General features: G+C 43.5%; 1 protein-coding gene across 1 annotated transcript; it reads left to right on the top strand.

Annotated features, from left to right (window-relative positions):
* Window positions 1–743: 743 nt before the first annotated feature.
* On the top strand, window positions 744–16,268 carry SUCLG1 (succinate-CoA ligase alpha subunit). Its single transcript, NM_001012892.2, has 9 exons — window positions 744–868; window positions 7,298–7,401; window positions 8,304–8,420; window positions 8,955–9,167; window positions 9,256–9,313; window positions 11,677–11,760; window positions 12,409–12,560; window positions 13,004–13,192; window positions 13,870–16,268. The coding sequence occupies exons 1-9, from the start codon at window positions 817–819 to the stop codon at window positions 13,894–13,896; spliced, it is 996 nt and encodes a 331-aa protein (NP_001012910.1). The 5' UTR covers window positions 744–816; the 3' UTR covers window positions 13,897–16,268.
* The last annotated feature ends 11,362 nt before the right edge of the window (window positions 16,269–27,630 follow it).

Below are 27,630 nucleotides of genomic sequence, written 5' to 3' on the forward strand. Positions count from 1 at the left end.
ACTCCTGTCAGTGCCACCTGAGTGCTGATCACTTCTGCATTGTTTCTCCTTGGGTTGAATGGATTCTTGCTACTTAGTTGATTCAATCAGTTAAATTAGCGTTGGCGGAACAGAGCGTTCTCTGCTAGGAACAAAGCCACCGCATTAAAACAACCCAAAACAGGCTTATTTCTTCTTATGTCCAAGTAGAGCTGGTTTCTGTGCCATGACACTTCTAATGTTAGGCGGTAATGACTCATGTCAACATGAGGGAACTGGGACTGCTCAGTCTGGAGTGGGCTCAGGGGAGGCCCTATGGCTCTGTACAGCTCCCTGAGAGGAGATTGTAGTGAGCTGGGGATCCCAGGTAACAGTGATAGGGCGAGAGGTAACGGCCTTAAGTTGTGCTGGAAGAGGTTTAGGTTGGATACTACGAGAAGTATCAGAAAGAGTGGCAGTGCATTGGCACAGGCTGCCCAGAAGGGTCTTGGGGTCACTGTCCCTGGAGGTGGTTCAGGAACTGTGTAGATGTGGCACTGAAGGACACGGTTAGTGGTGACGGTGGGGATGGGCTGGGCTTGGACTTGGTGATCTCAGAGGAGCTCTCAGGGTTCAGTCACGGCTCAGCGCTCACCTAAGCGAAGCGCTGCCGACTACAGCCCCCACAATCCCCAGCGAGCCTTCCCGCCCCTCAGCTCCCCTCTGATTGGCTGACCCCGCGCGGAGGGCCTTCCCCTTGAGCCAATCGCAGCGCGGGGCTGCCCGGCGCCGCGCCGGGGTGGGCAGTGCTCAGGCGCCGAGCAGGGCCGCCGGGCCGGTGTCATTGGCGAGGGGACGATGTCTCACTGCAGCGCCGCGGCCGCCCGCCTCCTGGGCCGCTTCCTCCGCCGTGAGTACCGACCCCCGACCCTCGACGGCGCTTCGGGGCCTTCCCCGCTGCTTGGCAACCGGCTCCCCCCGCGGCCGCCGCTCCGGGGTAGGCCGCGGGGCCTGCGCTGAGGGGGAACCCGGCCGCCTCCTCCTCCTCCCGCCACCGGGGCCGGGCCTGCAGCGGGGCAAGGTCACCCGAGGAGGGGAGAGCGGGGCTGGGCCGCGGGCTGTGCTCTGAGGGGCAGTGAGGAGAACACGCGCCCCGGGGAGCTGAGGTTCCTCAGGATGGAGGAGGGGGAGCCCGCCGCCGGGCTCTGGGGCAGCTTCTTCCGTGTTGTGGCCGTGGTGGAGAGGAGCCAAGTCGGGCTCTTTCGGGCAATAAGGAGAGCTGTAGTCTTAGTGATAGGTTATCCCTTTTGGAAGGGGCTGGCGCGGATCATGGAGCTCAACTGTTGGTTCTGCAGAGGGACGCCCAAAACTCAAAACCTGCAACTGATTGAAGTGTCCAAATGCTCCTCGAGTTCTGCCACGGTAGTTTTAAAAGAGAGAGAAAATATTCATGGTGCAAGACACTATATAGGGAGCTGGGAAGGCTGTTATCTCTGTGACATCCCCAGAAATAATCAGACCTGGAGGCCTAAGGAAGCTGCTGGAGTAACTGCACTCTGGGCTGCATCAAAAGAAGAGTGGCAGTGGGGTGAGGGAGGTGATTGTTCCCCTCTGTTCTGCCCTTGTGAGGCCCCATCTGGAGTACTGTGTCCAGGCCTGGGGCCCCCAGCACAAGAAGATTGCAGAGCTGTTGGAGTGGGTCCCGAGGAGGGCACAAATATGATCAGAGGGCTGGAGCACATCTGCTTTGAAGACAAGCTGAGGGAGATAGGCTTATTTCTCTTGAAGTAGAAGAGGGTCTGGGGAGACCTTATTGCAGCCTTCCAGTACTTGAAGGAAGCTTATGAGCAGGAGGGGGACTGACTTTTCACAAAGGACAAGGGGGGACGGCTTTAAACAGAAAGGGGAGATTTTTAGGTGCCGAGGCCCTGGCACAGGATACTTCAAGGAGCTGTGGGTACCCCATCTCTGGAGGTTCTAAAGGCTGGGCTGGATGGGGCCCTGGGCAGCCTGAGCTGATGGGGAGCAACCCTGCCCATGGCAAAGAGGTTGGAACTAGATGAACTTTAAGGTCCCTTCCAACCCAAACCATTTAGGATTTCTATGAGTTGAGTAAGCTCACTTTGAGCAGTGCTTTGGGCTGTGGAGGCCTTTCGAAGCCCCTCAGTTATAACCGTAACTAAATGAAGTTGGTTCCTGTTGTCAAGAATAAGAACCTTATGCATTAACTGGGGAGACCACAAGCAATCTGAGGCTAAATTTTCAGCTTGAAAGCCTTAATATGCATTGCTTTGAAGATCGTGGCAAATAAATAATCGTTAAAAAAACAAATCAAACAAAAAAACCCAGCAACTTTATTTTTCTTTCTTTGTGCTTATTTTGTGCAGTTAATGCTGCATCCTCTACTGGAATCAGTATGGACATGTCAAAGCACAGGAGCTGTTCCTTGGAATTTTAAGCTGAGGAGTTGATGTGTTAACCTTGCAGCTGGCAACAAATGGGCAACATTAAGCTTAATTGTTTTCAGTGGAACTCCTTGCAAGCAAAGCTTTAGCTTCAAATGTTCCCATCCCTGGAGGCATTCAAGGCAACCCTACACATAGAAGGGAAGTTGAAACGAGATGATCACTGTGGTCCTTTTCAAGCCAGGCCATTCTGTGATTCTATGATTGACTTGTAGGTCAGGGACTCCTAATGTGATTCTGCAGTGCTTTATGCCATGGTGCTGTGGCACACTCACCCTGCCCCAGGTGGCCTTTCCTGCCTCATGTCCCCCATAAGCACCAGCGGAAAGCTGTGCTGTCTCAGCACAGTGTCACTCTCTGTCAGTTGAGCTCTTTGAACTCACTCCTGTGAGTCCAATGAGAAATGGTTCTGTTGGTGGATGGGCGTGTAGCATCTCTGGTGTTGGTTAATTTGTACTCCAGCAAAGCTAATTTTTTACAGATTTTTACGTCTTTAAAACCCCACTTCAGTCCCTTTTTAAACAGCAGTAAAACAGATTGAGGGAAAAGCCTTTGAGGTGCTTTTTGGGTAGTAAGGGGAGAGGCGGACTGAGTGCTTCAAGAGGTGTTCTGTTTGCAACAGTTTATAAACTCTTTTAAAGAAACTTCTGAGAGATCAAATATTCCTTCATTGAAACATTTTTTCTGGTTCAGTGCTCTTAGCAAAATGTTAAAAGCCTGCTTAAATTTGGGATGTTACGTTCTGGGTGTGATCGAAGGCTTTGGGAAGCTCTTAGATTAAATAATGGAAGTAGATTACGGGCATAGCTCTGGCAAAGATTGCTGCAGAAGCAATGGTGCAAACTGAAGGATTTGTTGGGTGTTTCAGTGTGAGCAGCATTGAGAGGAAGAGGGCTGCGAGCCCTTCAGCTGCATGCATTCTTAGTGAAGTATGTATGGGAAAAAGTTTGTTGTTTTGGAAGAACAGTGCCTATTTTCCACCTGCTGTTTCAACTTCTTAAATGTGGGAGGAAGCTTTTCTCTTTGTGACTCCATGGCCCAGTGCAGCCAGTATTGTTTATTGCAATGAGTGGGGATTTTTGGTTAGGGAACAAAGGGGTGTTGAAAGAAATGGAAATTCTTCTAAATGTTGCTTTCCCATTAGTCCTACTTCTCTGTTATGTGGGTGTAGCAGTCATCACATCTGTCCTTCTATAGACTGGTTCATTTATTTCTTAAACTCCTATGCTGTGTTCATAGGTGGGGTTTTCCATAATTAACAGGAATTTGGCAAGGGAAGATTGAGGGAAGAGAAGCTGAGGAGCAGTAGCTGGAAATCCTATCCTGACCACATAATCCTCTTTCAGATAAGGAGTAAAGTATTCTGAGCAATCCCTCCATTCCATGAGATCTCCTTGGTCCATAAGGATCATCGTGTACAAGTGCAATTGATACCTCAAAGGCTGAATTCTGCAGACTGATTTGGGAGAAGATGGATAATTGTTCCAAATATGCCTGTGTGGATATGGCCCAATAGTGATGGTCTAAACCTAAGGAAGGTCTGGGATGAGAAGTTGTGTCAAATCTCAAACTTCATGTCAGTGAGCTTGGAAATTTCACTGCAGCACTTTGGTCTTCACTCAGCTTGGTTTTTTTTCCCTATGTATATTCTGTTGTAAGAAGCTATCCAGAACTGCTGCTGTTCTTTCCTCTTCCAGACAGTGTTTTTTTAGGCAGAGGAAGGAGATGGAAAAAAACTTGTGGTGTTTCCACTGGTGCTCTTTGGACTTGACTCCTTTCCCTGACTTTGCCCTGAAGTCCATTCTTACCATTTGTACTGGAGCCCATATATTTTCTAAGGCTTTCTTCTTTTCTCACATTGGAAATAGAAAGGAAAAGGAATATCTTCCTTCATCTCTAAGCTCCCAGGGCATTTCAAGAAGTGACAGAGGGAGAATTTCATTTACTACCTGTCAGTCTCCTGGCAGTGGAGCTACCTGCTCAGGTCCTTCTGGAAAGGAATCTCTGTTGCTTTCCCTTGCTTTCATGTTGTGCTATTCTGTGAGCACCTTCAGATCCTTTCTTGCCTTCCAAACTTCTTTTTTTTTGTTTTTTTTTTTGGTCCAAGATAAATGTGGGCAAGAGAGAAGTGCTCTGATTTGGATCCCTGTCTATAGCTTTAGGGAATCTTCTGAGAAGTCCTGAAAATAACAAGTTTCCAACTCCATGAAGTTTGAGTTGGGAAGAGATTGAGCCCTGGTATCTGTACTGCTGGGATAAGCTGTGGAAAGGTAACTAGGGCTATATTGCTTTAAATCAGCTCTTTTTTTTTTTTTTCCTTAAATACAAATGCAAACTATCAAAAACCAAAAATGATGTGGAAGAAGCAAAAGGAGATTGCCTGAGCAAGGTTACCTCGCATCACATTCTGCTTTTCTGCAGGTGCATTACAGGCCTTCGTTGAGCACAGTGATATTAGTGTCAGACCTCTGGTTGGACAAAATACAGCATTTCCACTGTGCTTTTGATTGGGTCTGGGTTTGCTAGGACTTGTCCTTGTGCTCTGTAGCTTTACACAAAGCCTGCACTGTTGCAGCTTGGCCTGTAAGTTAGAGCTGTACATTAAAATAGTGTCAGCAATGAGGTTGGCTTTTAGTGGCTTGTTGCTGAAGCTTTGCAAGCAGAAGATAAATAATTTCTTGTCCTGTCTTCCTGGATGCACATGGATTACACTGAGGAACCCTAATTTGTTCTATCAGAAGCAATTGCTTGAGCAGCAGTTGGAAGCTGTGAAACAAGATGAGCTGGTGAATGAAAGTCCTAGCTGGAAATTGAGACTTGGGTTCTATTTCTGACTCTTACCTGCTGTGAACTTGGGCGTGCTGTTTCCATTTCCACCTGTTTCCTTCTCATCTTGTGTCTGTTAAATCTCCAGCTGTTTGCACCCAGAGCTTGCAGCCTGTGCCATGTACAACAAAACTTCATCTCTGGCCTTACTTTTGCTGCTTTTACTGTGCTGGTGGCCAGGGAGAAACTTTTCTACTTCAGATGAGGTCACAGGGGGAAATAGAGAGCTGTGTTATGCCAGCTATAAAGAATAATAAAAATCTCTCATCTTAATCCAGCCCAGTCTGCAGACGTGTGTATATGCTGAGCTGCCTCTATCAGAAGTCATAGGATTATAGAATGGGCTGGGTTGAAAAGGACCACAATGGTCATCTGGTTTCAACCCCCCTGCTATGTGCAGGGTCACCAACCACCAGACCAGGCTGCCCAGAGCCACATCCAGCCTGGCCTTGAGTGCCTCCAGGGATGGGGCATCCACAGCCTCCTTGGGCAACCTGTTCCAGTGCATCAGCACCCTCCGTGTGAAAAACTTCCTCCTAATATCCAACCCAAACCTCCCCTGTCTGACTTTAAAACCATTCCCCCTTGTCCTATTGCTATCCAGACCAAGTCAGCAAACTGCTCGCACCTATAGCCAGGCTTTTCTAAGCCAGCTGTATTTTCTCTAAACCAAGGTTACTCTGTCATGTATGAGGTACATTCAAGAGTAAATCCATAAAAACTTTTGGAATTTAAGCAGTTTTTCAGTTATCAGTGCAGAAGAATAAATCTTTTCCAAGCTATTGAAGTATGAAAAAGAAAAAAACTTGAAAGCTTCTTATCCTTGAAAAATATATCCATGTATATGTCTGAAAGCTGAGAATTGGTCAACTTTAAGGTTTTCAAAACATTTTTTGTGAAAGGTTATAAATATCTGAAAATAGATATGAGATGGGCAGCTGAACTGGAACTGTAGAAGTGCTTTTATGGTATGGAGAAAGAAGGTCCTGCTAACAGTCACCTCATTCCTGCATCAGCAGTTTATATTGAAGAACACTCTTTCTGTGTAATAGCTTTTGCTTGCCTTCTGGAAACCTGGGGCTTTAGTTCTCCTTTATCACTTTGCAGAAATTCTTAGAGGATGGAGATGTGTTCATTTGTGAATGAAAACAGTAGATAAGATGTGGGCATCTGTTCATGCTGAATGGGGTTCTGATGTTCAGTATGGTGTATGTGCATGGTTTGACCCTCAGCAAACTGAGTAATCACATTGGCAGAGTAAATTACAGATGTGTAATATCTTAGAAAAACAAGTCATTAACACTTAGGAACTTCCAGAGCTGCTTTTAAAAACATGAACAATTGGATCAATTCATCTTCACTTAAAAAATGGGTGGCCAGCAGGGAAAGGGAGGTGATTGTGCCCTTCTACTCGGCTCTTGTGAGGCCCCATCTGCAGTACTGCATCCAGGTCTGGGCCCCCCAGTACAGGAAGGACATGGAGCTCTTGGAGCGGGTCCAGAGGAGAGCCACTAAGATGATCAGAGGGCTGGAGCACCTCTCCTATGAGGAAAGGTTGAGGGAACTGGGATTGTTTAGCTTGGAGAAGAGAAGGCTCTGGGGAGACCTCATTGTGGCCTTCCAGTACTTGAAGGGAGCTTATAAACAGGAGGGGAAATGGCTGTTTACGAGGGTGGATAGTGATAGGACAAGGGGGAATGGTTTTAAACTGAGACCGGAGAGGTTTAGGTGAGATATTAGGAGGAAGTTTTTCACATAGAGGGTGGTGATGCACTGGAACAGGTTGCCCAAGGAGGCTGTGGATGCCCCATCCCTGGAGGCATTCAAGGCCAGGCTGGATGTGGCTCTGGGCAGCCTGGTCTGGTGGTTGGCAACCCTGCACATGGCAGGGGGTTGAAACTGGATGATCACTGCGGTCCTTTTCAACCCAGGCCATTCTGTGATTCTATGAAAACATAAATGTGTATGTACTTATTTGATAGGACATTTTTTAACGTGGAGCATAACAAGGATTAATGGTTTGCTTTCTCTTTTCTGCCTTTCTCTAGTGCACCAGAATGGAGTACGACGCTGCTCTTACGCAGCATCAAGGAAAAATCTGTATATTAACAAAAGCACAAAGGTTATCTGTCAGGGTTTTACAGGCAAGCAGGTACGTATATGCAATATTTCTTCTATCACCCTTCTGGTGCAGAAAGTTATTTGGCCATAAGATACAGTAATGCATAAGAGAAATTATAGTTTGCTCTTTGTTGATAGGAAGCAAAACTTTGTGGTCGAGGAGATCCCTTTGGCTGCATAGTTTCCTCTTTTCTGTCCAAACAGCTTTTTTCTTAATATTAATAAACTATAGATTTTTTTTTTCAGTGTACAAACGTGAAACTTTGATTTTGAGTCAACTGTGTTCTGATTCCTGATTTATTTCATCTTATTTTTATTTTTGTAGTTGCCTTTGCTCTTAAGCCTTAAGCTCTGTACAGCTGAAAGGGCTTCTTTGTAAAGGGAGACTTGATCCCTTTACAGGCTTTAAAAGCTACTTTTGTAAAACCTTACAGTTTTGAAAGTGCATCTTTCACAAATGCCTTTGAACATCGATGCCTATGGGAAGAAAATTGTTTTAATTTCAATCTCACATTCACTCTTTTACACATTTACAAGGGGAGAAGACTGCTTTTTGCTAAATCTGTCATCTGGTCATGAATGAGAATGGTGATTTCTTCAGTTTCATTATTGTATTTATCATCTGCCATAATTGATGTGGAAAATAAAACACGGCTGCTATGTCTACAGGTGTATTGGCAACACAGAACAAACTGTTCTTTAATGTGCCTCAATTTAAAAGAAAAAAAACCCGAAGCATATTCTGAATTGATTTAAAACAAGTTGATGCACTCTTCAAAATAGCCACTTGTTTATTTGGAGTGAAATCGCCTCTTCTCATTGTAAATTTAAGTGCAATAAATCGTCTTCAGGATTACAGATGTCATCAGAGCTTTTTTTTCACATTTTGTTTGTTATTATATGCATTTTAACTTTATTCTTTTTCTCTCATAGGGCACCTTTCACAGCCAACAGGCATTGGAGTATGGCACCAATCTAGTTGGAGGAGTTTCTCCAGGGAAAGGTGGAAAAACACATCTGGGTCTGCCTGTGTTTAATTCTGTGAAGGAGGTAATTTGTAGCAGTGGCTGAAGGAGCAAACAGTTCAATCCAAGAACTGATGCTGCTGAATGCTTCCATTCCTCATAGCAAAGAGACAGATTTGAACCTTGGATGTCACTATATAAGCAATGAAATAGAAGCTTTGTAAGAGATGCTTTCTGTGTGGTCAAGCATGCGTCTGCCTTCCACTGTGATCCTCACACTCAGCAGTGCAAATAACTTTTCTTAGCAGTAGGCTTACGTTTGGTGCCTGTAGCTATTTTCTGATTGATTCTAGTTTGCGTAGATAAAATTGTGGCCAAGTATTATCTAACAGTGTTTTTAGCAGGGATCCTTTTCAGATAGTGCTTACGTTTCAGTCCCCTGGTTGCACTCTGTATGTCCATCTGCAGTGAATTTAATACTTGCATGGTTATGGTAAACTGGTATATATCTATTTCCTTCATATTTGCTTGTAGGGGACATACTTTAAGTGACTAGTAATCAGATGCTCTCGTTGGGCCCATTAAATGCTTGATACCTTTTTTATTATTGTCCTTGTAGGCCAAAGAACAGACTGGTGCTTCTGCCACGGTTATATATGTACCTCCTCCATTTGCTGCTGCTGCAATCAATGAAGCAATCGATGCAGAAATGCCCTTAGTTGTTTGCATTACTGAAGGGATTCCCCAGCAGGACATGGTTCGGGTTAAACACAGACTGCTTCGCCAGAATAAGACTCGACTCGTGGGCCCAAACTGCCCTGGTGTCATCAATGTAAGTGAATTCTGAATTTGCTCCCAGGCTGAACCATTCTTAGTGGTAGTTTGAATGTTTGATTTGTCTTCTCCCATTCTTTCTTTAGCCTGGAGAGTGTAAAATCGGTATCATGCCTGGTCATATTCACAAAAAAGGAAGAATTGGTGAGTTTTTGAATATTTATGCATCCTCTCAAAGTAAAGTTTGGTACTCCAGTATTCTTATCCACAAGGCAAATCTCATCCTACCCAGAAGACTCTTAATATGCTGTTTAACACTTTGTCTGTCCTTCAGTTCGTAAGTTAGCTTACTTATAAATCCTGAAGGCCAAAGTCTTCATGTGATAGAATTTGTTTCCTTAACACTATTATTTGAGTATACTTCCAAAGAGAAGAGATTACAAAGAACTTTATATCCTGAGAATTCAGGCAGTTGTACCATGGTGAGTGGAATAGACAAGCACACCCACTTCTCAGACAGGGGAGCTGAGATCAGAGAAGCAGCGAATTGTTCATAACCACATGTTAGTTACAAACCCTGTAGCATGGGAGCCTTGTGTGCTAATTTCTATTGGTTCCTTGTCCTAAACTATAGAAATAGGGATAGATTGTAACTCCTGCATTGCATTATTTAAAAAGTGCTCTGAAACATTTGTTGCTATTTTAATAAATAGAGCTTCAGAAACATTGCAAGCAGTATACACTGCCATTATCTGTCAGTGGGATAATTTGTTTAACTTGAACACAGCACCCTTAATGTTTGTAATTTTTCCGGTGAGAAGTATGTTTGCTGTGGGGAAAGCTGTTCATTGTACTGAAAGTAACCCTACTCAGGGCAGTTTTTCTAACATGAAGAACTCTCTTCTGTTTGACCACTTCTGACTTTGGAATGATCTGTACCTGATGAATGCTGGAATGGAGGAAGCATTAACACTTGTGTCAAACCAGAAGTTGAAAAATCAGACCACTGCAGTTATTTCCCTTCTAGATAACATCAAGCCATTGCTCTATGACTGTAACAGTGACAATTGATATTCAGGCTTTCCGCTGAATCAAAGTTCTGTTAAGATCTTCAGCATCTGCTGGAGTCACAGGACCATGGAATCTGAATGAATGAGTCTTTTGCACATCAAGTACAAAAGGATGTTTTAAATCCTGATGTCCTTCTACTGCTAGAAACATTGTTGATGGTGATCCACGAGCCAGGGAGTAAAGATGTGAACTTTATCATCTTCCCAACTTCATTTAATGCTCACCTTTGGTGGAATGGTCCCAAGCCTTCTCTTGCTCTGAGGCATCCAAGAATCATTTGATAATCTTGTGATGTGAGCTATAAAAATAGTCTCAGTTTTTGGACTGTGGCTTCTTTCAGGCAATCTGAAACATAGTAAATAGGAAGTTCTTTGTGGGCTGCAGTAAGAAAAAAACCTTTTCTGGTAGACATCTGCACTGTTCTATTGTTTAAACAGTAGATAAAACTAAATGTTAGTTTTATTCTAGTTTTATACTAGTTATTCTAGTGGTGCATTTTGCCCTCTGTTTCTGGAATATGCTAATTACATTGCTTGTTAAATGGCTTGAAATAGATGGAAGATAATGTCTTTCTAATGTATTTCCTGAAAAACTTCCTTTTTGTAGTGTTAACAAAAAATTTGACTTTCAAAAATGAACAAAAGGCATGCAAGTATTTTTGTCCCCAGCATACGATTCAGTGCATAACTTTGGCTGTAGAACGTGTAGTTAGGTCTGGTTGGGGTTGTGGTCTCTTGTAATACTGTAATATAAATGTTAAATATGTATTGTAGAACAACTCAGGTGCAGCAACAAGTATCTTAGTAATGGTAACTCTTTTATGGCATGAAATAGATTGGGTTGGAAGGGACCTCAAGGATCATCAAGCTCCAACTCCCTTGCCAGGGGGAAGCCACCAACCTCCACATTTAATACTGGATCAGGCTGCCAAATGCCCCATCCAACCTGGTCTTGAGGGACGGGGCATCCACAACCTCTCTGGGCAACCTTTTCCAGCACCTCACCACTCTCTCTGTGAAGAACTTCCCACTGATATTCAACCTAAATCTTCCCTCCTTCAACTTAAAAGCATTTCCCCTTGTCTTGCTATTGTCTACCCTTTCAATGTGGTGTCTTTGGGTTCTGGAAGAACCTAATTGAGTTGCAACCCTGTTTTGAGTTCAAGGTGTAAGCTACTCTTATACAGGACAAGGTTTATATTCTATTTTGTTTCCAACTTCGTCTCCTGTTAAAATGATAGCGTGAAGAATGCCATCTCAACCAATATAACTCCTTTGCTGGGCAGCTTTAATCTCTTTACAGTTAAGTGTCAAAAATGCCAACCAAGAAATAGTACAAATGTAATCTTTATTATATAGAGTTTTCATGTTTTGGCAATGCTAGCTGGAAAACCTGACATTTTGTGTTCAGTTCAGTAAGATGATTTTGTTGAATTTAAGAACAGCTATCTGTAGTCATGCACTCAGTGTCAAGTTTATCTCCCTTTGTTCCCAAAGGTATCGTGTCAAGATCTGGAACCCTGACCTATGAAGCTGTTCATCAGACAACGCAAGTTGGATTGGGGCAGTCCTTCTGTGTTGGTAGGTTTCCTCAGAGGCAGCCTGTTAGACTCATTGGCTTTTTCTTCACAGGAACACATCCAAAATAATTTCTTTCTGCAAGCCTAGAAATTGTTGAGTGGCTTATCATTATGCTGAGCAATGAGATTTCTATCTGTTGTGAAGAATATAACCCTTTTCTGTTATCATCTCCACATCAGATTAATAAAAGCCTAGAAAACATCTTTGAGCAGAGAGCTGCCAACAAACATGGCATCAGTTTCAAAACAAATTGTTCTGAGAAGTTGAGTATTAATGTAACATTAGGCATTTAGTTGGATATTCTGAGCAAGTTGGCTCATTCACATATATTTTTTTACAGTAAAATTCTGTTGCTGGAATCTTAACTCTGCTGTATCTTGTGTGGAGTCTCTGTATAAGATGCGGTGTTTGGCTTATGGTTTGGAAGGTGATTATACACAGATGTTTAACTTCCGATATCAAGCTCTCTGTGAAACAGTGGAGGAGAGATTTAGAGCAGATTCTTTGGCACTCTGAGAACTGTCTGTCTTTTGAGTCTTTGGGAATAACCTTCGTGTTGAAATGTACTTTGAAACTGTTAATGTAAATGCAATGTCATTATCTTGAGTTATTGTTTTAATGCAATTTTACTTTTTTTTTTTTTTCCAGGGATTGGAGGTGATCCCTTCAATGGGACTAATTTTATTGACTGTCTTGATGTCTTCCTGAAGGATCCTCATACTGAGGGGATCATATTGATTGGGGAAATTGGAGGGAATGCTGAAGAAGATGCAGCATCTTTCTTGAAGGAAAATAACTCTGTAAGTTTAGAGCTTATTTCCAAATGTGTTGCTGGTTAGCCCTTTTCTGCCATGTCAAGAAAGCTTAGTTCAATTTCTAACCTCTACTGACAAAAGAGCAAAAGATACACTATCATACTTTGATATAAGAGAAATTTAACATGATTAAAGCTCCCAATTTCAGTTTAACTGCAGAGCAACATCAGCTCTAGATTTTTAATTCTGTAATGATATTTGTAGGGAACGTTCTACTTTTTTTGTAGAGTATTTTGTAAAGTATTGCTTTTTATCAGGAGGTAAAGTATTCCATACTCCTCAGGCTAATGGTTCCATGTGGTCTGAGGTTGCCACCTCTTTGACATATCAACTAGGCAGGCAAAGATGTATTATTTGAAATCTGTTAGCTAGAATTGCTTTTCATTCACCCTTCACCATGTAACTCAGTGTCTTTTCTTTATTGACAGGGTCCAAATGCCAAGCCAGTAGTGTCATTCATCGCTGGTCTGACTGCTCCTCCAGGCAGACGGATGGGTCATGCTGGAGCGATCATTGCTGGTGGAAAGGGTGGGGCTAAAGAGAAGATAGCTGCTCTTCAGAGTGCTGGTGTTGTGGTCAGCATGTCCCCTGCTCAGTTAGGCAGTACCATCCACAAGGTTTGTTGTTGGAAATTGGTATATGTATGCGTTCACGCTCAGCAAGAGCCTTCTTTTGAGGGAATGAGAGTTGGCAGTGCATATCCTACCCAAATACTCTGTTGCTCGAAGCTTGGTTAATGTAGTTATGACTTAGATGATATGCAGAAGTAGTTATATGTAATATTGCCTTTATGAGAAAGTGAACAGCAAAATACAGAAATGATTACGTTTTGCTGTGGAGTACTACAGCTTGTTGTATTGTGTTTTCTGGGTGCTATCAGAGGAAGCAAAGAACCCAAATTAATTTAAAACAATAAAACACTCTTTGAAAATGCAGCCAATATGGCATATAGAAATGTCTGCTAAGTACTAATTCAGAATTACCACTGAATGCATACAGCTGGAAAACTTCTGTATGCTCTTACAGGGAATTAGTGTTTTTCAAGCCAGCTTATGCTGTGTCTGGGAGCAAGCGGTTCCTTGGTATCATTGCAATCTAGCTAATTGCTTTTCATAGCCAGTGAGTTAATGTGAGGTGAGAGAATATTTGCACATATTAAGTATTTTCTAATTTAGTTTTTAAATCCAGTTTTTAGATTTAAGATGAATACAAAGTAATTTAAAATACAATAGTAATAAAAGCCTTTTTTTTTTTTTTTTTCCCTCCATCTGAAATGCCTGTTTGCTATTTGCAGGAGTTTGAGAAAAGGAAATTGCTGTAAGAGAAGATACTTTGGAATACTGTCTCCAAAACATCAGTGCAGCACCTGACCTCTGCTTATCTTCTGTTTGCTAATCTTCAGTTGCCCAAATGACTGACACTGGTCATGGAATTTGACTTGGAAGCCATCAACCTTTTTTGGCTAAACCTGTTTTGATGTCTCCTCGTTTCAGACGTGATCACTGCACTGTAAATCACAGCAAATTAATAAATCTACTACTAAACCAGATTCATCTTCTTGAATTCCTGAAGCAGAACCGTTTCTTCAGCCATCATAAAGAAACTAATCAGCCTTGAATCTTTTGTAACTTAAACACTGCCCAGTTTAAGGTAAAGTTGCTTATAGAGATGCTTTTAAGGGTCAAGGCACTGACTTTTTATGCACATAAGACAGTTTGCTTTATTTTTAAAGATCTTACTTGTTTGTTGCTGACAAATATGTTTGAACAATAGGCCAAAGTTTCCGTCTGCTAAACCAAAGCTGCTGGATCTGAAGGGGTTGCTTGTTGATCCATGTAGCTGGGTATGACTCCAGTCCAGACTTTCTTTTCAAGGCTGAGCCGTGCACAGTGTAGTCCTCTACTGACACATAACTCTGTTGTATGGAGAGGTGGAATTTTTATTCAGAAAAATGAGTCTAATTTCCCATGCTAATATGTATATTCACAATTGTAACTATGAAAATGGTTTGTTCTTTGGCTTACATTACCTTGCTCTCCTCTTTAACCTGAGCTAGGATTGCATTGTTTATGTGTTCTGAAATCCCAGTAATGCTGGGACTTAATGGACAAGATTGAGTAATCTCTGAAAAAGAATGTAGTAAGTTATCTTACTTGTTAACCACTCCAAGCACCGTAATGGAAAGCCCTTTTTTACTTTGGAAATAGCCCAAACACAGTGCCTATAAATTAGTGTTGTAAGCTTTATCAGGATGGGCTAAACCCAAGATTGCTTTCTTTATATAGTGGACTGAAAATCCCTGTAACCTGGCACTTGTCTAAAGCTAACCTTGTGTTCCATAAAGGTGCTGTTACAAAAGCTTGTCTTGTTATTTGTTTAAAACTGTGAGCTTTCTTTCTCAAGCGCCTGTGCAATTTTGCTTCCTAATGCAAGCAGTGACCATATATCTCAAAGCTGACATTTACAGTTCTGAGAGCTAAGCCCCGAGGAAATGTGTAAAAGGACAGATCGTATATCTGCTGTTCCGGATGTGTATTAGTGCACTTCACATGCAGTCAGGATTGGTCAGATGATGGGGTCCATAGGATGCAGAAGTTAGATGCTGTAAAACATTGGCGTGATTTGCTAAAGTGGACCTGACATCAAGTCACTGAACAGCTGGGAGCATCCCCGAACAGTAAATCATTTGATAAAACCTATGAAAGCAGGTAGGAATTGAATACTAGATCTGCTCTTGTTTTCAAGTAGTGTCTGATTTAGTCTGAAGCAAAAAAAAGACAAATCAGTGCCCTTTAACTCAAGAAATAACAGTACTAAAATGTCTCAATCCGTGTAACAGTGCAGTTCTTAACCAGTGAATGTCGGGATATTGCAGCCTGTCTTCTTGTGATCCTGCATCAAAGTTGACTCACTGTAATGGTGGGCTTCTCCACAACAGCTTTAGGGATGGGTAATGCTTCTTGATGAACCACCTGAATTTCATAGAATCGTAGAATCACAGAATGGCTCGGGTTGGAAGGGACTTCAAGGATCATGAAGCTCCATTCCCCTGCTGCAGGCAGGGTGGCCAACCTCCACATTTAATACTAAACCAGGCTGCCCAGGGCCCCATCCAACCTGGCCTTGAACACCTTCAGATATGGGGCACTCACAGCTTCTCTGGGCACTCTGTTCCAGCACTTCACTTTCATCACTACCCCAGAGTAACAGTAAATGACCTTCCAGGACAACTGAAGTGTAGTTAAGTTTCCTGCTAAGAATTGCTCAATGGAAGCTATTTTAGAGGCACCAGCAATTTTATAAGTTAGCCATAAACTCCAGTGACTATTTTACGTTGAGGAGGCGTTCCTTGTATGTTGGTATTTGAGGAAGGGTTTAAAAGTCTGACCCTGATTCTCATGGTCACAGCAGACATTCAGGGCTGCACCTTAGCAGCTGCCTGGTTCTGTATGAGCCTGGGGAAGCAGTCTGTGCCAGCATGGAGCAGAGGATCTTCTGAAGCTGCAGAAGAGATCTGACTGTGATAGAAAGGCTTAATCTTTTCAGTTTTCTCTCGCCTAAAAATGCGCACTTACAAAAGGCTGATGATGTTTGTCATTGATAATGACAGCATCTCTTTGAAAAATAGATTCACATGTGTTTAATACCATATGTGCTTGTGAATAAATATTTCAAGTAATTTTACCTGGAAAATTGTTTTGGTGTCTTGTTTTTAATGGAAGAAGTTAAGTTAGTGATGAGCCTTAACCTCTGGCTACTTTACAGCTCAATAAATAGGTTTTATGTGCAGGAGAAGCATGTCTGAGGTTGCTGTTCAAATCCTCATTAGGTTTTAAGACATAATCCTCCCTTCTCCACACCTCACTCTCCTTGATCTAGGCTGTCCATAAGCCTATATGTACTTTAGTTTGAGATGAATTAAGAGATCTGCCACTGATGTTTCTTCTGTGGTTTTGTTGTTGTCCAGAATTAATATTTTATGTAATATTTTTGGACAAGGCAGTGTCACTCTCTCTACACTTAAAAGCATGCTTTGCTAGATTCTAGCAAATGGATATTTATTACTCAACTTATTGAAACCCACTAATAAAACAAAACATTTATGCCTGTTCCTTTGGTTAAATAAGGTCTTTGTGCTTGGGAGCCAGAGAAGAGAGGAGAGGCTCCTGAAAGATGGACACTGAAGTGTCAAGATGTTCTTAAAACCATATGGGATTATTGAGAAAATGATGGTGATTTTCTCAACAGCTGTTGCAGTTTCTGAGGTTTGCCCCACTTTTTTACCCCTTTGTGATATATGTTTTATCCTCCCGGATTCCTGCTTCCTCTGGCACTGCGCTAATTAGAATTGGATGGATGCTGCACTGAGATGGTGTAGGTGATCTTCGCTGAACTGAAGATGCAACTTAATTCTTTGTGGATCAAATGGCAGATTTAAAGCCTTAAGGTGAGGAGGGAACACTCACTAATGGGCCTCACCAGTGACGAGTGGGTTAGAGGTTGCACTCTGGCAGAAGGCCGCTAATTAGGTAGTCTGAAAGTAGCTAAAAAATGTCCTTTGGCCTGGGGCAGTGACTGACCCTGACACTGCTCCCTGCAGGGCTGGTGACTGGGTGTCCTGATGGGCATGTCAAAATAGGCTGGGAAATGTTGGGATCTGAGCACCGAGGCACATCACTGTGGTTTCAAGAACGACCACAGGAGCTGGCTTCTGATTCCCGACTAATAAGATCTCAACTGTGCTGAAACTGTGGAATGAAGCATCACCTGCCACCTCTTGCTTGTCAAGATTAGATTAAAGCTTTTCTTAAGAGGGACTCTGCAAGTCCGATCATGCAGGCAAGAACCTGCTGGCTGCTTCTTGAGGTGGTGATGGGGAGCCCTGTGCTGTTGTGGCCACCTGACAGCAGGCTGTGCCTCCTGGGGCAGGGCTGAGGGCTGCGGGTGCTGAGCACCACGGCTGTATGGTGATGGGGAGGGTTTTAGGATCATGGAATCATAGAACCATTAAGGTTGGAAAAGACCTCTTAGATCACCAAGTCCAACCCCAAACCATCCCCACCATTACTGCTATCCCTCTGTGCCACATCTCCGTGGTTCTTGAACACCTCCAGAGATGGTGACTCCACCACCTCCCTGGGCATCCTGTGCCAATGCGTTACAGCAGGAATTACTCCTAACATCCAATCTGACACCCCCTCGGGCTCAGGCCCGGATGCTCCACTGCTGCTTGCAGCATCCCAAACTGATGATTAAAAGCCGACCGCTTCCTGCAGTAATGATGTGATCTCAGGAAGAAATACATGAATCAGCCTGTTTACACAAACTACAAATGCAGGGAACTGGAGGGAAAAAATGCTTTCCTGTCCCATAATGGCTGAACCACACACGGCAGTGTTTGTGCTGAGAGTAGATGCAATAGTCTCTAATGATGCCTGTGCTGTGCAGATACATAATTAAGGGTCTCTAAAATCTGTCTTGTTGCTGTAAAAGACAGTGCAGTGAATTTATAGTTTCTAGCGGATCTGTAATGGTATGAGATGGCTGCTTTAAAAAAAAAAAAAAAACACAACAACAAAATGAAAACCAAAAGACCCACAGCAACCCACCGACCCATTTCCATTCATTTTGCTCCCTAGGTGGCAGGTTCTGACACCAAAACAATTCTGAGTTCCCTCTCTTATCTCCGGGACTGAAACTGTGCTGGAGAAATAGAAGATGAAAACCAGAACAGCGCTACTTTATTCTTTCTGGATGTTGTATTGATTTATGATCACATCCCTTTATCTGAGTTGGGGAGAGGTGGTAGAAAGCCCAGTTGGTTTTCCTCCCTGTGCTCTCAGCATGCCAACAATGCTGCCATTTCTTGTTGTTTTTCAGCCTGGTATGAGTAATGTGGTCTGAACTGTGTGGCATTGGCAGTCAGATGGGACCTGCCTTAGAGAAATACTGATCTTTGTTCTGATGTGGACAAGAAATGTCTTGTTTCTTCAATGGCTGTTTATTCAAGAGCTTACCTGCTCTATTTGTTGTTGCTATTGCTTTCATTCTGTTGCCCAAGGCTGGAGGGCTGACGAGGAGGAGCACAGGTAGGGATGTTAGGGAGGAGAGAAATGAATTGTGGCGTCTGAAAGATTTTATATGTATATTTTCCATTTGCAACAACAAAAGCAGAAGCAGAAACCCAACAAGTGCATAATAAACTAAGCTATGAAATAGTCACCTCCGCCGACTCTCTAGAGGACAGCAGAAGGAGATGAGGCTCCTTGGAAGAAAAGCATTCTCTGTAGAGTCACATACAACAGGCCATGCACACTGAAGGGAGCCAGCAATGAGCAGTGCTATTGGGAACTGGAGTAGTCCTGTGTGCAATGTGTGGGACGAGATCGGTTTGGCTCAGGGTCTTCAGCTTCAGCCATTGTGTGGAGGAGGTTGACTGTGCAGAAAGGCAGGAGGGGGTCTTGTAGCCTAGGAGCTGTGGAAATAGACATTGTGTATGTCGTGACTGATGTATGCATACCTCTGCATTTAGAAATGACTCTGAGGGAATCGCAACCCGAGGGGCTGTGTCTTGCCCAATGTCTTCCTCTCCTTTCTCCCTCTGCCTTCTGGCTGCAAGTCTTGCTGCTAACTACCAATAGCTTCCAGGAGAAAAATCAGTAGCTGGGGGAAGCTTCTCGGCAGTCATTTAACTGGATAGACCTTGTTTATCTTCTGGTAGGAAACTGTTAGGTATGTTCAAGTCAGACAGTGAAATTTGTCTCCCACAGTACGGATGATTTGGAAATAAATCATAGAATCCTTAGAGTTGGAAGGGACCTTTAAAGCCCATCTAGTCCAATTCCCCTGCAATGAACAGGGACATGCACAGTTAGATCAGGTTGCCCAGGGCCTGATCCAGCCTGGCTTTGAAAGTCTCCAGGGATGGAGACTACCATCACTGAGTAAGCTGTTCCAGTGCCTCACCACTCCTTCACCTAAATCTACCCTCTTTGAGCTTGAAAACATTTTCCCTTGTCCTATCACAACAGACCCTGCTAAAGAGTCCGTCCCTTTCTTTCCTGTAGTTCCCCTTTAGATACTGAAAGGCTGCTATCAGGTCACCTCGGAGCCTTCTCCATGCTGAACAGCCCCAGCTCTCTCAGTCCGTCCTCATAGGAGAGGTGTTCCATCCCTTGGATCATTTTTGTGGCCCTCCTCTGGATGCTCTCCAGCAGGTCTATGTCTCTCCTGTACTGAGGACTCCATGCAGTACTCCAGGTGAGTAGCCAACCAGAGCTTCATGGACTCCAATCTAGACTCTGGTTCCAGCCCCGTTCTAAAACACAGAAGGATTTTGGGTCAAGATCCATATCCATCTCCCAGAGTCTTCAGACATGGCAGAATTGGGTGTTTGGAGTTAAGCATGCAAGAAATGAAGCAAGGGCAGCAAAACCCCTGGTGTATTCAGGTAGACACGTCTGATCATTGATCTACACTGACTAGACCTCTGGCCAAACTCTCACAAGAGAAACTCATACACCCAAAGCATTCATGATTGCACCTACCTACAGACAGCTAGGCTGGCTCTCTCTGGGGCTGCACTCCTCTTCCCCTTGGCCAGGACTTAACTCAAAGTCATGTTTAAAGTTTCTGCCAGGCCACACCCCAAGCCAGCTCTCCCAAAACCCATACTCCCATTTCAGCAGCCACTCGAGCTTCCCTTCTGATTTCATGTTGTTGCAGTTTATCCTCAGTATGCATGGTGACTGTGTTACCCTCATTTCTGATGCATTGGAACATAGAAGCAAATCTGTATTTTTCAATTTGTCCTGTTTATGGTGCAGTCTATTTCTGTTGCAAAAACAGTTTGTTTATTTAATGTGTCTTTTATAAATCATTTGAGAATGCCTCTATCAGATTCTTATACAGGGAACAAAATCATACAGCATTAATCCATTCTTTCTTGCAATGATTGTAGCAATGATGGGAAACAATATAATTAGAAGCCATTCTTTCAGCATGGAAATTGTAATTGGATTGTGCATTTTATAGCAGCAGCTTTCAAAAAATAAACAAGAATTAGTCAACTAAAGAAAATATGCTTGGCTTGTTTCCAGCCAGGTCTCTGTTCAGTGGTTAACTTAAGTTTCTGTTGTTGTTTTTGTTATTCTGGTAAATAAGACATCAGGAGATGCTTCTTGGCTGCTAAAAGGATTTTTTCCTCAGGGAAATAGGTGTTAACACTCCACCTGAAGCAGGCACTATGGTCAAGTCCTCTTTGCTTTCAACCCCGAGGTTCCCTTGGAGCACCATGGATGTATTGGTGCTCCTGTGGACCAGATATGCTTTTGAGATTTGGTTGAGAAGCCAGTGTACCCTAAAGGTGAGTGATATAGCAGTGTGCAAAGAAATGAGGAAACAAAGCATGAAATAACCAACTCTCTTGTAACTGGGATGTCAGAGAGTCCCAGTGATGGAAGAGAGAAGGCTGCATGGGAAAGGTGGAAGGGATGGACACTGTTGTGTTTACTGCCCAGCTATAACACAGTCATGGTTGAAGCACAGAACTTGGGTGTTCTTCCTAGTGAGGCAGTTAAATCACACCATTGGCTTACCCCAGTCCTTTCTGCCCTGGTCCCATACCAAAGCCCTCTTCAGCAGACACTCCCAGGAGAGTGTCTGCTTTTTGAGCAGCTTTTTTTGAGCAGCCTTTCCCATATGATCGTAGACTCATAGAATCATAGAATGGCCTGGGTTGAAAAAGACCACAATGACCATCTCGTTTCAACCCCCCTGCTACGTGCAGGGTCGCCAACCACCAGACCAGGCTGCCCAGAGCCACATCCAACACTGTGAAACACTGTGTTTTATTCAAGGTTTTGCTCCAAGCAAAAATGCTGAAAGAAATTTTACCTACACTGACGAAGTATTTCAATATGGAAGAGATTGCTTTCTCAGTGACTTCACTATTTGTTGTTTTGCTCAGCTTTAGCTAAAACCTGAATGTTTCAAGTGAGGAAGCAAAAAAGTGTAGGTGAACTGAGATTCTGCCTTCCTCTTCCCCTCCATAACCTCGGCCTTCAGGCTCCCAATGGGAAAGCTGCTTCCAGAGCTGTCAGGAACCACTGACTCCAGACAACTGATGACTGCATTGTCAACTTATACAGCAAGGCCCATTTGAATTTTTGTCAGACAATGAAAAGTGAGGGTGGGTAAACACCGTGTATGGAGACTGTGTTTCCTTTGGTTTATGGTTAAAATAAAACCAGTAACAGCAGAGCCTCATGAAAATCCTCATATCCATAAATTTGAGATCCTCCCCTCTCCCCTCAGTCCCTCCTCGCTCCATCACTGTCCTATCACCAGCCTGGAGACCCTCCCCTGACAGCTTTATGGCTGATTGCTGAAGAACAAACTGTTATTCCTTGCAAATTATTTTCTAGATTGCCACAAAGGTATACATCATTGTGTCACGGAGTGGCAACTATATTAAATCTGGTTGGATAGTTAGGGTGGGTTGCTGTCATAAATCAGCCTTCGCCTGCCTCGTTGTGGGGGAAATGCAATCAATAGTTGCTGCGATGGTTTATACAGTTAAAAACATTTCCTTTTGCAAAAGCATTTTTAATACTTCTCCAACTCATTAACATCCTGTCTGTTTACTGCTTTGAAAAAAGTCAAACATGTAATCCTCTTGGATATCCGCGTTGCCACTTCCATAATGCAACAGTACAGGCGTGTGGAAGTGGTTAAAAAGGGGAATTATTTCATCATGATAAAAAAAGAAGAATGAGAGCAGCTCAGCTGAAAAGATTGCTTTGTCAGTTCTGATTTAATGTGCGAATAATGCTGGTGGGGTGGGGAGAACGCCTTCGCCTGGATAGATTGTTTTTATGTTGGTAGAGTCTGCACACCAAGATTTACAGCACAAAACTTTTTTTTTTTTTCCTTTTTGGTGGATCGTTGTAATGAACCGAGTTTTGTTTCATTTCCCTTTAGAACGTGAAGATCGCCTGAATGTCAGTCATGCAGTAACTTGAAGGTGGTTGGGATCAGAGGCATTCAGCCCGCACGTTAAGCCAAAGGCAGCACTGACATCTCTCAGTGACTGAATCTGTACCAGGAGTAGCAGTTTGCTATTTCTTGCCCCAGGGCTGTGGAGAAAAGCTTGAAAATCTGCCTTGCCTGCAACCTAAGAACTCAGACATTGAAAGGGAATTACACTGTGTGCTCCTGAGATGGGTGTAGTCATAGAATCCTTTTGAATTTGGCAAAGGCAGAGGAATCATTAAGGCTGGAAAAGACCTCGAAGATCATCCAGGCCAACCCCAACCCATCCCCACCATGCCCACTATCCACGTCCCTCAGTGCCACATCTGTATCTTGGACACCTCCAGGGGCAGTGACCCCACCACCTCCCTGGGCAGTCTGCTCCAATGCATCACCACTCTTTCTGAGAAGAAATTTTTCCTAACCTGAAACCCGAACCTTCCCCGGTGCAAGCAAGGAAACCTTTCTTATAGGGTCAAAGAGTCATAAGTTGAGAGATTGAGAGATATGGTAGAGGCTGCTCTTGGCAGCAAGCACAAGAGAAAAGCGTAGCCAAGCTTCTGGCTCTGTTCAGGCCTATAAAACACCCTGTTCCCATGAGGCAGGAATACAGAGCACTGTGTACCCTGTCAGCTCAGCCTGGGGGAAATTTTGCAAAGAGAATGCAGCTGGGGCTCCCATCCATGAGAACATTGTTTGACTTCGCTAAATGCACCAGGTGAACAAAGAGAAGGTGCGATTAGCAGCCAGCTGGTGTTTGATTGGTGACTATTTTTGTCCTTATTTGTTTTTATGCATCTTTTCGTCTCATTACAGAAGTGAATTCCAGCCTTGGGATTTGAAAACGATCTTCTCCACATGTGGCTCTAAAGAACAGCTCATAAATGCCAATTTTCCTAGGCAGCAGAAGGGCCCTTGAGGGCAGGAGGCCACAAAGTCTGACAGCTCATTTGAGCTAGAAATGACCTCTAGTTTGCCTCCTGCTTGCAGCTGAGCGTTAAATCATCCCTGCTCTCTACCTTATGGCCAGGTGAAGCCCTTTCATGCAAAATAGCAGTGAAGCAGACCAAGGTTTGAACCACATCATCCACAGCAGTGCAGCATAGTGCAGCATCTATGGAAGACCTGTGGGCTGCTGGAGAGCAGAGGGAGGCCAGGGGACAGCTTGGGACATCCAAATTGGTATAAGCTGGTTGCTAAACTGACCGCTAGGTCAATGCTGATGGTATGTCAGCTTGGTCAGCGTGCTCAAACCTCTGTCTGGATGCCAAAATGTAGGTAGCTCCAGAGCTGAGTAGCATTTTTAACATTATTGGGTTAAAAATGAAAGGTGCATATGTGAATTTTGACGCAGAGAAGGTTGAGTTTTGTCACTTTTAATACCCCAAATATTGAAGAAGTTATCCGAGTCTGGGATGATCTTACAGCCCTTTTGAGTTTGATGTGAGCCCAGACCTAACCACAGGTTCTGAGTCCTGTGGAGAGAGCAGTAGCAGCTGGAGGAGCAAACGCTTTTCTCTGAGATCTTAAATCTCAGTTGAGGCTTCCTTTTTTCCTTTAATGGTTAAGTGAGCAGCACCAGGTCTGCAAAAGGATTTCTGTGCCTCTTTCCTACGCTGACACCCTCAAAAGGATTTCAGCCCTCAAGGTATCTCAGCTTCTAAAGATGCCTCTCATGCTACTGCATTTATGAGCAAAATAATCTTTGCAGACAAGTGTTTGCTGCAGATCACTGGCTAAACTAAAACTCTTCAGCCCATGTATGCGGGAGTCAGATTCGATCATGGGTCTTTCTGACATCCAACACCCACACACCTATTAAATCACTTCTGTTCTGCAGAATTCAGCACATCAGCTCAGCGTTCGCTCCTAATGTGCTTTTTATTTCTTCTTCTGAGCCTGAAAACCATGCCTAATAGTGCTCTGGATTTGTAATGTGGATAACTGTTCTCAGAGAGCTTGAATCAAAGTCTGCTATGCTACTCAAGCTAAGTGCACAACTCAGCTGGCTAGAGGTGAGGGCCGAGATGACAGAGGATCATAGGATAACATGGGTTGGGAAGAGACCTTTGGAGGCTCAAGGTCAGCTTCAGGGTCACTGCAGTAAACTCAGGTTGATAGCAGCTTTTGTTTCACAAAGCTGCACATGAAAGTATAGCTGCAGTTCTCTGCTCTATATGTCCAATGTGGTCCTACACTTCAGTTTTCTACTTGCAGATTGATTCTGCAGCACTCCCAGTAGATTTGACTAATGTAAGCTGTGTGAACACCTGAATTGCCTCCTTTTGCTCTTTAATACACATTGCCTGGTCCAGAAATGGAGCAACACATCTTCAGACTGTCAAAAGAAGAGAAAAAAAAAAAAACAAAACTTATAGCTTTTGCCCATCACAATTAATATCAAAGTTGTGTTTCTGCTTCAGAACTGTATAGTATTCAGAACTGTTCTCTCTGAAGAGAATGCTTATAAAAACCTGTCCAGTGCATTTATTGGCTTTTCTTTCACTTGGACTCGTAACTCAAGAACATGTAAACAAGATACTAAATGGCTTGCCTCTTTCCCTGTATGTTTTACACACTGCAAAGCTTCATGAAACAAAGATGTCCATACAGGTACCAAAGGGGAACAAAGAACTGATGTTACAGGAAATGTTTCCTGTTGACTTGAGTGGTCTGGGAGATGATGTCCAAGGCTAGACTGGATCAGAGCCTCTGTTTGCCTCTTCAACGATTGCAGCCAACTCAGCATATCCGTCAGCCAATCCCACTTGGTTGAGGCTCAGCTAATGTTAGTGCTTCACGTTCTGCTCATTCCTGATGAACTCTGCACATGATCTGGACTCATAGTAAAATCACATCAGTGACTTGAAAAGCAATTTCTCCTGGTTAGCCAGTAAGGATTGAGATCATATCTTTGCATGTTTATTTACCCAAAGTGACCCAACCCTTCAGTTCACTGGCTCAGAGAGTGGTGAGGCACTGGTCCACAAGCCCATGACCTGCTAACATCACAAAACATGCAGAATCATTGATGTAGCAACATCCATGGTGTTTTCCACTGCAGGTGTAAGGATGGAGGTTAGTGGTGGTTTGTGAGAAAAACTGTGACCTTCGCTATTCCACACCTGGGCATTCTGTCTCTGAAATTAGCTCAGTGGCCAAGGAGGTGCAAAATGATTCTCACATTCTGAAGCTCTGGATCACCTGAGGAACTTCATAAGAACAATTCTCTATGTAACTCCGTTTCAGGTTCTTTCCACTCATATGTTTTGCTCTATCTTAAGATTTCTTTGCATTTCCAGTTCCTTAATCCCATTTTGTCTTTCTCTCAGTGCTCTACCATGTGCATTCATCTTGCTGACATGGTAAGTTTTTCATTTTCTACTGAGAAATGACTCACTTATTGCAATAAGCTTTCCAGCTCTTCACTGGCTGCTTACAGATGCCCTTTGAATTGAGCTCTGAAATGGGATTCATGAATAATAACAAAAAAATAACCTAGTGATGCGATTTGACATTAGCTCTTGGAAACCCATATATCATCTTGAGCATCATCAGTTAAAAAAAGGTCCTCTGAGTGTAAGAGCATGCCAAGTCAGAAATAGGTTCTGTGCAACTTGTTTATAAGAATTCTAAATCCAGACAAATAGAGAAGTCAGGTCATTTTAGTCACATGTAGCCTCGTATGGGGGCATCCATTGCTTTGATCACTTGGAGACACCCACATCAAGGCTGTGGTCCAGTTAGCTTTTGCCCAGCAGGGAATGGCACAGCTCAGAGGCAGAGGGTGCTGATGGATACCTGGCAGTCCTGGCTTCAGGATGTCTCAGATGTCTTCTGTCCTAGCTGGAAAACAGTCAGTGTGGTCCCACATGTCAGGCAAATGCCTAGAGAACCTTGCTGATCTCTTCCAGACCTCTTTGATGGCGGGCACAGGTGGATGGAGGATGATGGCAGTGGTTGACCAGCAGGGTTTGGGATGTGGAGTTATCCCCATGAGTATGGAAAGATGAAGGGAATAAATGTGATTCGTGGGATGTGCTCTGTGCCTTTACATGCAGCTTATTTGTAAGCAAAACTTTAATCTTGCTGGGCACAACCTCACTAATGCTTTGGGAATCCAGATATGGACTTACAGGTGTGGGACTGACAACACCAGAGTCTCCTTCCTAAAGAATCCCAGCCAAACTGTGAAAAAACCTTTGGCTGAATCCCTCAGTGGACCGTATTGATCAAGAATTCGTTGGAGGGTTGGAGCCAGAGGGTTGTTGACAACAACTCTATGTCCAAGCAGAGGACAGCCACAAGTAGTCTTCCCCAGGGGGTCTGTCTCAGGACTGGTGCTCTTCAACATCCTTATCAGTGACATAGACAGTAGGATTGAGTGTACCCTTGGCAAGTTTGCTGATCACATCAAGCTGAGTGGTGCAGTTGATGCAATATAAGGGAGGGACACCATCCAGAGGGGCATGGACTCACTCAAAAAGTGGGTGCATGAGAATCTAATGAGGTTTAATTAGACCAAGTACAAAGAGCTGCATTTGGGTAGAGGCAATCCCAGATATGTGTACAGCCTGGGAGAAGAACTCATTGAGGGCAGCCCTGTAGAGAAGGAATTGAGGGTCCTGATGGATGAAAAGCTGGACATGAACCAGCTGTGTGCTCATGCAGCCCAGGAGACCAACATCGTCCCGGGCTGCACCAAAACAGGGGTGGCAGTGGAATAGGGAGGGAATTGTCTGAGGAGTTAATTTTTGCCCTTCTTCTACCTTATTATTCATTAATGATTGCCAGACAACAGTCCAGACTTTTTTTCTTTTTTTTTTCCTTCTGTTTATTTTTTTCTTTTCCCCTTTGATTTCCCTTTCTGCTTCTCTCTCTTTTCTTTCAACAGTTCCATCACTCTGGGGAGTTATGTAGTTTCTAAGCAGCTCCTGAGTTAACCCACTTTTCATTTGGAAGTGTTTACAAAGAATTAGATCAGTTTGTGATAAATGCCAAACCCAGTAATGACTCAATAAAT

Source organism: Gallus gallus, chromosome 4, assembly GCF_016699485.2.
Source record: "Gallus gallus isolate bGalGal1 chromosome 4, bGalGal1.mat.broiler.GRCg7b, whole genome shotgun sequence".
NCBI lineage: Eukaryota > Metazoa > Chordata > Aves > Galliformes > Phasianidae > Gallus > Gallus gallus.